Raw genomic sequence first — 11,679 nt, 5'->3', positions numbered from 1 at the left:
TGTATACAAAACAAGAAATGCCAATGTTTATGGTTGTTTATTGAACTTTTTGGAGGGGGGAATTATAAGGTAAAATAAGGAGTGTAATCACGTCTTGGTGAACTGACCCTGCTTTTCATTCACACTAATCCAAGCACATTTTTACTTGCAGGAGTACATGTGAACTGAAAAAACTTTTCCATGCTATATTTCAGGAGGTTTACCAGGCTTTCTTGCTTTGAAATTTGTGTCAGATGTTGAAAACATTATAAAAACATCCCGGGTCTTGTTAAGGAAATGAATGATTAGATTAATGTGCTTGCAGTCGCTTAGTTCAGCCAGCAGACTTTAATAAGTAGACCCCTCTGCCCCTAATATGTGACCCAGATGCTGAGCCCCAAACAGCTAGGACAGTAAACTGACAGGGCTCCAGCACACAGTGGAGGTGTAGTAAGCCCCTTTCTACACGTCACGTCATATATGTTCAGTGACGGCTTTCCCGGTGGGAGGTCTGTTTCTAAGGCAGTGCTGAGTAATCTCATTATTTACACGAATTCTGTATTTGTGCAGGAAAGGGCTCTGCTTCCTGAACTGCTGTTCTCTTTTAATTCCCACTCAGCTGCTCATGCTGTGTTAAAAAAAAACTGGGAGAGAGAGAGAGAGGATGGAGAGTGGAATTCTGTGCATGTTCACAAGCGCGCTGTGCCTGTTCACTTGGGGTAAGCTTGTTGTTCCGCTATGGATTCTTTCGTTTAGAAGTAGATATGCCTGCACATGTGTTTAATGTAACTTTTTTTATTGTGTTCCTTGATATAATTTCCTTGAAATCTGAGATCTAGGGGAAAGGCATCTCCAGAAACATTTAAAAAGCATTATCGTTCATGCACAGCTTTGGAGGACTTTCCCTCCTAATTCTAGTTTGCTATTGCAATCAGTTAAGTTTCTTGGCGTTTATGTAGCTTAGCCTTCGCTGTTGGAAGATAAGCAGCACACAAGGGTGTGACAGCGTTAAAGTGTCTGAAACTGTCATGTCTTTGTGTTCCAAAAGACCTTTCCCCTCAGGAAGACTAACAAAATGACACATTTGTATTGTTCTCTCAAGCTGGTAAACTCTCCAAAAGAATCACAGAGCTGATTTTAATTAGTGCTGTTTAAAACTCTTGTTTTCTTGTTTGCATGAACTTGTATACAGGATCGGAATGGCAGAATCACATTTCCATGCTCCGTTGTGTCTTAGCAGCCTTTAAGTATTGTTTGATAATTATCCTGCTAGCTTTTCTGATTGGTTTTCTATTGAAAGGATGCTGGTTGAGATGGATAAACTGATACTTACCCACAAGAAGTATATTTTGCCATATGCCTGTTATATACATAATGGTTTAGCTCCAATCGCTCATACATTTGGTCATTAGAAACTATTTATTTGTTAAAGGTATTTATGGAGCGAAAACAATGTATGCAGTGCTTTACATATATATTTTACATTCATATCAGTCCCTGCCCTGCAAGTCCAGGTTTTGGAGGGATCCCAACTTTAATGTCGGGATCCACCCAGGGCTCGAGTGCTGCGGGAACGCATGGGAACGGTGTTCCCGTACTATTTCCACAGTGGGAACGCCGTTCCCATTAGCTGTCTGAGCCGGGCTGAGGCTATGCAGCGCGTAGTCCGCGCCGCTCCTCAGCCGCCGAGTGACTGGTTGCTAGGCAGGGGCCGCTCCGCATCTAGCAACCGGTCACATGACTTCGGCCGTGCACGTGGGCACGCACTGGCACGAGACCGTCAGTCAGTGTGACACACGCTGCGCGCCTGCTTGGTTCCGGAGTTCCGGACTGTCCTCCCGCTCCCCTCTACCCAGTGCCTCCTGGGGCCACAGCCGCTGCACTTTTCGAGTTTACTTCTTCTCCCCCCAGAACAGAAAGGAAGAGAATACCAGGAGGTCAGTCACTAGTGTGTAAGTAAGTTGCATTCTGCAATACCCTGCCAATACTCATCAATACTCTGCAATACCCTGCCAATACTCATCAATACTCTGCAATACCCTGCCAATACTCATCAATACTCTGCAATACCCTATCAGTATCAAAACTCTGCAATACCCTGCCAATACTCTGCAATACCCTATCAATACTCTGCAATACCCTGCCAATACTCTGCAATACCCTATCAATTCTCTGCAATACCCTGCCAATACTCTGCAATACCCTATCAATACTCTGCAATACCCTATCAGTATCAATACTCTGCAATACCCTGCCAATACTCTGCAATACCCTATCAATGCTCTGCACTACCCTATCAATACTCTGCAATACCCCGCCAATACTCTGCAATACCCCGCCAATACTCTGCAATACCCCGCCAATACTCTGCAGTACCCTATCAATACTCTGCAATACCCTGCCAATACTCTGCAGTACCCTATCAATACTCTGCAATACTCTGTCAATACTATGCAATACCCTGCCAATACTCTGCAATACCCTGCCAATACATACCCTGCCAATACTCTGCAATACCCTGCCAATACTCTTCAATACTCTGCCAATACTCTTCAATATCCTGCCAATACTCTGCAATACATACACTGCCAATACTCTGCAACACCCTGCCAATACTCTGCAATACCCTATCAATACTCTGCAATACTGTGCCAATACTCTGCAATACTCTGCAATACCCTGCCAATACTCTGCCAATAAATACCCTGCCAATACTCTGCAATACCCTGTCAATACTCTGCAATACTCTGCCAATACTCTGCCAATACTCTGCAATACATACCCTGCCAATACTCTGCAATACCCTGCCAATACTCTGCAATACCCTATCAATACTCTGCAATACCCTATCAGTATCAATACTCTGCAATACCCTGCCAATACTCTGCAATACCCTATCAATACTCTGCACTACCCTATCAATACTCTGCAATACCCCGCCAATACTCTGCAATACCCTGCCAATACTCTGCAATACCCCGCCAATACTCTGCAGTACCCTATCAATACTCTGCAATACCCTGCCAATACTCTGCAGTACCCTATCAATACTCTGCAATACTCTGTCAATACTCTGCAATACCCTGCCAATACTCTGCAATACCCTGCCAATACTCTGCAATACCCTGCCAATACATACCCTGCCAATACTCTGCAATACCCTGCCAATACTCTTCAATACTCTGCCAATACTCTTCAATATCCTGCCAATACTCTGCAATACATACCCTGCCAATACTCTGCAACACCCTGCCAATACTCTGCAATACCCTATCAATACTCTGCAATACTGTGCCAATACTCTGCAATACTCTGCAATACCCTGCCAATACTCTGCAATACATACCCTGCCAATACTCTGCAATACCCTGCCAATACTCTTCAATACTCTGCCAATACTCTACCAATACTCTGCCAATACTCTTCAATACCCTGCCAATACTCTGCAATACCCTGCCAATACTCTGCAATACCCCATCAATACTCTGCAATACTGTGCCAATACTCTGCAATACCCTGCCAATACTCTGCCAATACACACCCTGCAATACCCTATCAATACTCTGCAATACCCTGCCAATACTCTGCCAATAAATACCCTGCCAATACTCTGCAATACTCTGCTAATACTCTGCCAATACTCTGCAATACATACCCTGCCAATACTCTGCAATACCCTGCCAATACTCTGCCAATACACACCCTGCAATACCCTATCAATACTCTTCAATATTCTGCCAATACTCTTCAATATCCTGCCAATACTCTGCAATACTCTGCAATACATACCCTGCCAATACTCTGCAACACCCTGCCAATACTCTGCAATACCCTATCAATACTCTGCAATACCCTGCCAATACTCTGCCAATAAATACCCTGCCAATACTCTGCAATACCCTGCCAATACTCTTCAATACTCTGCCAATACTCTACCAATACTCTGCCAATACTCTTCAATACCCTGCCAATACTCTGCAATACCCTGCCAATACTCTGCAATACCCCATCAATACTCTGCAATACTGTGCCAATACTCTGCAATACCCTGCCAATACTCTGCCAATACACACCCTGCAATACCCTATCAATACTCTGCAATACCCTGCCAATACTCTGCCAATAAATACCCTGCCAATACTCTGCAATACTCTGCTAATACTCTGCCAATACTCTGCAATACATACCCTGCCAATACTCTGCAATACCCTGCCAATACTCTGCCAATACACACCCTGCAATACCCTATCAATACTCTTCAATATTCTGCCAATACTCTTCAATATCCTGCCAATACTCTGCAATACTCTGCAATACATACCCTGCCAATACTCTGCAACACCCTGCCAATACTCTGCAATACCCTATCAATACTCTGCAATACCCTGCCAATACTCTGCCAATAAATACCCTGCCAATACTCTGCAATACCCTGTCAATACTCTGCAATACTCTGCCAATACTCTGCCAATACACTGCAATACATACCCTGCCAATACTCTGCAATACCCTGCCAATACTCTTCAATACTCTGCCAATACTCTTCAATACTCTGCCAATACTCTGCCAATACTCTTCAATACTCTGCCAATACTCTGCCAATACTCTTCAATACTCTGCCAATACTCTTCAATACCCTGCCAATACTCTGCAATACCCTGCCAATACTCTGCAATACCCCATCAATACTCTGCAATACTGTGCCAATACTCTGCAATACCCTGCCAATACTCTGCCAATACACACCCTGCAATACCCTATCAATACTCTTCAATATCCTGCCAATACTCTGCAATACTCTGCAATACATACCCTGCCAATACTCTGCAACACCCTGTCAATACTCTGCAATACCCTATCAATACTCTGCAATACTGTGCCAATACTCTGCAATACTCTGCCAATACTCTGCAATACCCTGCCAAAACTCTGCCAATAAATACCCTGCCAATACTCTGCAATACCCTGTCAATACTCTGCCAATACTCTGCCAATACTCTGCCAATACTCTGCAATACATACCCTGCCAATACTCTGCAATACCCTGCCAATACTCTTCAATACTCTGCCAATACTCTTCAATACTCTTCAATACTCTGCCAATACTCTGCCAATACTCTTCAATACTCGGCCAATACTCTGCCAATACTCTTCAATACTCTGCCAATACTCTTCAATACCCTGCCAAGTGTTGTGCATGTGAGCGTATTATTATTTTTTTTTTTTTTGGTGGGGGAGTGGATCTTTGGTGGGAGTTCCCACACCTTTTTCCCCAGGATTTGACCCCTGGATCCACCTATATGCTTGACTGACATCTGACTCAGTTTTTCCATGTGCTTCTCCTGCCCCCTGCACAGCCCTGTGCTCCACAGAGCACGGTCAGTACCCAGCTTTCTGCTCACTAAACACCAAGAACTGAGCGATCAGTGGTCTTCAGTTCTCGGTCTTAGGCTTGATTCACATCTATGTATTTTTTGCAGATTTGCTCTACAGAACTTGTTCCATTGAAAACCATGTTAAATGGACTGTATTGTAATGCTTTTTTTTAATCCCAAACTTCCCTTTTACAATCTAAGGTCCCTGCCTCGCATGCAAACACATACTAGAGCTAGTTTATGCAGGAGCCAGTTAAAGCAGAATTCCAGTCGCCTGTGAAAAAAAATAAAAGCCAGCATATACAAAAACTGTAGCTACTGACTTTTAAAAAATAACCATGCACCTTTCCCATGATTCAGCGATGTGCTAACCCCAGTCGGTTGCACGCTCGGTGTCGACATCTTCACTATGGGCACGTGACTGTGATAGCTTGCAGCTTCAAGCACAGGGAGAACAAGCAAACTCCATGCATGTATTGTCATGGTTGGGATTCAGATTAATGACCCTAGTACCACAAGGCAGAAGTGTTAACCACTAAACCACTGTGATGCCTCATACTATATTTCAAGCTTTTTTTGAACACAACAGGGAACCATTGATTCGGGCAAAAAAATTTTTTGGTCCTTTTCTAAGAAAATAATCATTTAAAGGTCAAAGTGCCTATTTGGTACATCAGATTTCTGAAAGATGTGATTTCATATTGAAATATTGAACAATCATTGTTTTTTGTATTGCCAGAGTTAGTGATCAGATGACAAGCTGCCAACCACTATAAAGCAAATCATTATCATTTGTAAATTGGGCTGGCCATGCACAGCTTCTGCTTAACTGGTCCGGAGGTTCAAACCGTTAATGGGCAGGCTGAATGTACCAAGTTGATCAATCAATCAACTTGGGTACAACTAGCCTACCAGATTTTATTGCGATTTTCGCTAGCGGCTGCTATAGACACTAGTAATAATCACTGTCATTTGCTCGACAGGAGGGATTCCCCTGTCAACACTGTCTGTGTTGATGGGGGAATCGTGCGAATTTGAGGAGTTTAGTTTTGTGCAAAGACACTGTAAATTATATGATATCATTAGAAAGTGATACTTTAAGTTGGGCCAACTTTGCTGCAGATGTGAAGCAAAGCATCGCAGCTGCACTGTGGATGAATGAATATACATCTCTGTATTGAGACTCGTGTTCTATCATAAATTGAAGCGTATTAAACATTGTTTACTATGCTTCAGTGATGAAAGAAAACAGACGCAATCAGTACTGATCGCTCTGTGTTCATATGGGAAAGGAAGGGGGCTTGAAAACACATGTTTACCTACCCCACCCAACTCTCCATTCTGAAACTGGTCTCCAACCCCAGCAGCTGCAGTCAGCAGGAGGTGGTGGGGGTAAGCCAAACATGAAGGATCCGCTGAGGATCGGCAAGGGGATGGGGCTCTGAAGAGGGGCACATGGCGGTAGGGGGGATTATTTAGCTATTTTTATCCCTTGTGGTTCCCCTTCAGCACATGAAGCTGGCAGGAGGGGAGAAGCAGAGAAATTGCACAGGAGCCACAAGGAATCGGTGTTGGTGGGGAGAGGAAGCAGGTGCTTGGTGGGGGGGGGGGGGGGGGGCTGGGTAGAATTGGTACTGCAGGGTATCTGTGCAGGGTATCGGTAGCAAAGAAAGGGGACCATTGGGGGGGGGGGGTGCATTTTAACTAAATGCAGGCAGGGATGTGGAGGGACAGTGGGAAGCGGTGGGAGAGGGGTGAGAGGAGAGAGGGCAGAGAGGGACATTTGAGATGAATAGCTTTGATCAGCTTTGAGATGCTAATCAGAGCTATTGGTTTGTTCGGCATAGTCTGTTGAACAATTTTGCTATAAGCTGAAGTGACCATGAGCTTATAGCAGAAGGACGAATGCCAACCTGGAAGAGGTGCTGTAGGAAAGGGTTAAAGCAGTATTAAACTCAAAAGCAAACATTATATTGCAGCTTACCAATTCTTAGCTGTGACAGCTTCATTAGTTATCCTTTTTTAGGCTTTCTTTCCCTCATTTTCATGTGGTGATCTGACAAGTAGGTCTGTTGTTTTTCAAAAGAACAAGCTCTCCTGCAGATGTTTCAGTTAAAGGATGTAGCAGTTAGAGGAATGAGGCAAACCATTTACCACTGACAGGGGTGCTTACAATGATAAGCTTTCATTTATTTATGTAAAACCTTTATCCCACAAGAGAAAAAAAAAGGTTGCTGTAACTGCTTATAAAGTGTGAGCTGGAGTTTGGTTTCACTATGTTAGTGTATCTAAATCTGTTGTATACATCTAACACTCCCCTAACTAATGCAACCACCACATTTAATGATTGGTAAGCTGCAATAAATGGCATTTTTGGTTTTTGGTTTTAATACCACTTTAAGTTAATCAACTGCAAGACCTCTTACCAGTTCATGATCATTATCTACAGTTAATATTTTTATCGTGCGATGTATATATCATTTTATAATTTGTGTTTAATGCAAGGCAGGATAAACCTTGGTCTGGTAGTCATAATTACAAATCAACTATGTAAACTAATTGAATTTTGGTGCTTTATTTCCTATTACTTATTCTAACCCCTTCCCACTTACAGTATGCCGCCCTACAAAAGTCGGAACACAATATGCATACCTGTGTTTGTGCTGACCAAGATCTTCAGATTTCGTACTAATGATTGCAGTGGTGAAGTTTTAGGATGGGGGAGCGCCAGACCCGCAGCTCATTTTTGACCCCTCCCACTTATAAGCACCACCCCTTATAGCATCCCCCCACTCAGTCTCCTGTATTCCACTTGCTTCCACCCATAGTGTCAGGAGTATACAGCTTAGGATAGCTCATCACAGCTCATCACAGGACAGAGTATACAGCCCAGACTCACAGCAGAGTATACAGCCCAGACTCACAGCAGAGTATACAGCCCAGACTCACAGCAGAGTATACAGCCCAGACTCACAGCAGAGTATACAGCCCAGAATCACAGCAGAGTATACAGCCCAGAATCACAGCAGAGTATACAGCCCAGAACCCAGAATCACAGCAGAGTATAGCGTATAGCATTTCTCACCAATTCTGGTATATAGCATTTCTCACAAATCCTAGTATATAACATTTCTCACAAATCCTGGTATATAACATTTCTCACAAATCCTGGTATATAGCATTTCTCACAAATCCTGGTATAACATTTCTCACAAATCCTGGTATATAGCATTTCTCACAAATCCTGGTATTTAGCATTTCTCACAAATCCTGGTATATAGCATTTCTCACAAATCCTGGTTTATAGCATTTCTCACAAATCCTGATATATAGCATTTTTCACAAATCCTGATATATAGCATTTTTCACAAATCCTGGTATATAGCATTTCTCACAAAGCTTGGTATATAGCATTTCTCACACAGCATGGTATATAGCATTTCTCACAAAAACTGGTATATAGCAGGTCTCCCCTTCTGCTTGAGTCTGTCGCATGGCTACTTAAAGTGTAAGTTCACCTTTACAGAAAAATCTGTAAGTGAACTTACACAGATCCCCCTCCCATTTGTGCCTACTAGTGCCGTCTTATCTGTGCCCACCAGTTCTGTCTCATCTGTGCCCACCAGTGCCGTCTCATCTGTGCTGTCTCATTGCGCCTTCTAGTGCCATCTTATTTGTGTCCACCAGTGCCGTTTCATCTGTGACCACCAATGCCCTCTCATATACAGCTATATATACCCCACCTTCCTTCCTGTATATAGAGACCTTCCTCCATCATCACTGACTGCAGATATACATCATTTGTCCTGTATACAGCTATATATACAGTAACAAGACAAATTATGTATATCTACAGTCAATGATGATGGAGCATGGTCTCTATATACAGGAAGGAAGAAGGTATGAGTATATATAGCTGTATACACTACTACACAGATAATATACACATATTGTGAGTACAAAAGGATATTATTATTATTATTTTTTTCTATATTATTAATATAGTGATAGTACATTAATTCATCAGTGACCATGACTACAAGTGGCCACAAATTCATTTATCAGTGACCATGACCAGTGGCAGTAAATTATTCATCAATTACCGTGACCAGTGGCATTAAATTATTCATCAGTTACCATGACCAGTGGCATTAAATAATCAATTAATGTGACCAGTGGCATTAAATTATTAATCAGTTACCGTGGCAGTGGCATTAAATTATTCATCAATTACCGTGACCAGTGGCATTAAAATTATTCATCAATTACCGTGACCAGTGGCAGTAAAATTATTTATCAATTACCGTGACCAGTGGCATTAAATTATTCATCAATTACCGTGGACAGTGAAATTAAATTATTAATCAATTACCATGGACAGTGACAATAAATTATGAATTAATTACCGTGGACAGTGACAATAAATTATGAATTAATTACCGTGGACAGTGACATTAAATTATTAATCAATTACCGTGACCAGTGACAATAAATTATTAATTACCGTGGACAGTGACAATAAATTATTAATTCATTACCGTGGACAGTGACATTAAATTATTAATCAATTACCATGGACAGTGACATTAAATTATTAATCAATTACCGTGACCAGTGACAATAAATTATTAATCAATTACCGTGGCCAATGACATTAAATTATCAATTACCATGGACAGTGACATTAAATTATTAATCAGTTACCGTGACCAGTGACAATAAATTATTAATCAATTACCGTGGCCAGTGACATTAAATTATAAATCAATTACCATGGGCGGTGACATTAAATTATTGATCAATTACAGTGACCAGTGACATTAAATTATTAATCAATTACTGTGGCCAGTGATAAAATTATGAATCAATTACCGTGGACAGTGGCAGTACATTTACCCCTACCCCCTCCCCCCGCCATGCTGCATATTACAGATATCACAGACACTGACAATAGCAGCCTGCATCCAGTATAGCATTCGATTAGCTTATTTAGTGCTTACTTGTTACTCGAATGACACTGGTGAGGTGATGGACTTTTCTTTGTCCCTGACACTGTCTGTGCTGCTGTCTGGAGTCCTGGGCTTGCTCAAAGCAACGTTCTGGTCCCTCCTCGGCGGCACTTTCTCCTCTTGAACGCAGTCCCAGGACAGGCAGCTAAGCCTGGGCAGCAGCTGCTACGCTCCGACTCCTCCCATGTCCCCGGGCCGCCTCCGCCCTCCGGCTGTGAGTGACGTCATGGCGCTAGGACAAGGAGGCTGCCAGTAATGTTAGGGGGAGTGAGTGGCAGCGTCACGAGGGGGTGGTACTTGTGTGGTGGCCCGGGTGCTGGAGCAGAGCCGCGGCCACGGCCGGCGTTATACACAAACACAAACTACTACAGAAATGGAGAGTCTAGCCGCGGCAGACAGAAGTGTAGTGTACACTGTCTGACAACCGGCCCAGCGGCCCACTGAGCCAATCGGCCCATTCTCCTGGTAGTCCCGATGGCCAGTACAGGCCTGGTAGTGTATAGCTATATACTAGACATGTGCGATTAGTTTCATGCAAATTCGAAAATTCGACGAATTTCCGCATATTCGTACATTGGGGAGGATCCGAAATATGAAATGCTATGCTTCTGAATTTTGTACGAAATACAAAACTTCTTTAACGAATTTCGGATCCAAATTCCGTTACAATGGAAACGTGACTGGTGTTTTGTTGACCAATCAGAGGTTTTCTTCTGCTGCTGAGTGAGGGTTGGGAAAATTACCTTTTTTAACCAGTTGCCGACCGCCGCACGCCGATGTACGTCGGTACAATGGCACGGGCAGGCATAAGGACATACATGTACGTCCCTTGCCTCCCGCGGGTCGGGGGCCCGATCGGGCCCCCGCCCGGTGCCTGCGGCGGTCGGTATTCGTACGGGAGCGATCCCGGACGAGGGGACGGCCATTCATTCATGGCCACCCCCTCGCGATCGCTCCCGACGAATAGAAATCCCCGGTGACATCACTTCCTCTCCTGTAATGTAAACACAGGAGAGGAAGTGATGTATTCTCTCCTCCGTGTCGGTATTTTTCGTTCCGACACGGAGGAGAGCGGATCAGTAAGTTGCACCAACACTCACACACACAGTAGAACATGCCAGGCACACTCACACCCCCCCTTTACCCCCCGATCACCCCCCCAATTACCCCTGCCCCCCAGTCACAGTGACACCAATGTCATTTTTTTTTTTTTTTTTTTTTTTTTTTGCATTGGTGTCATTTGTGACTGTAATAACTGTTAGGGCAGTTAGAGTTAGCCCCCTTTAGTTCTAATGTACCCCCCTAACCCCCCCAAT

General features: G+C 43.3%; 1 protein-coding gene across 1 annotated transcript in view; it reads left to right on the top strand.

Moving 5' to 3' along the window:
• The first annotated feature begins 533 nt into the window (after positions 1 to 533).
• RAMP2 (receptor activity modifying protein 2) overlaps positions 534 to 11,679 on the top strand; it is a 617,864-nt gene continuing 606,718 nt past the window's right edge. Inside the window, exon 1 of the mRNA XM_077459449.1 lies at positions 534 to 698. Within this exon, the coding sequence (XP_077315575.1) occupies positions 644 to 698 (55 nt within the window). The 5' untranslated portion in view covers positions 534 to 643. The remainder of the gene's footprint in view (positions 699 to 11,679) is intronic.

The sequence above is a fragment of the Lithobates pipiens genome, unplaced genomic scaffold (genome assembly GCF_037356315.1).
Source record: "Lithobates pipiens isolate NorthernLeopardFrog02 unplaced genomic scaffold, aLitPip1_a1.2 Scaffold_28, whole genome shotgun sequence".
Classification (NCBI taxonomy): Eukaryota; Metazoa; Chordata; class Amphibia; order Anura; family Ranidae; genus Lithobates; species Lithobates pipiens.
The sequence above is the reverse complement of the archived record's forward strand: the minus strand, read 5'-3'. Positions and strand labels throughout refer to the sequence as shown.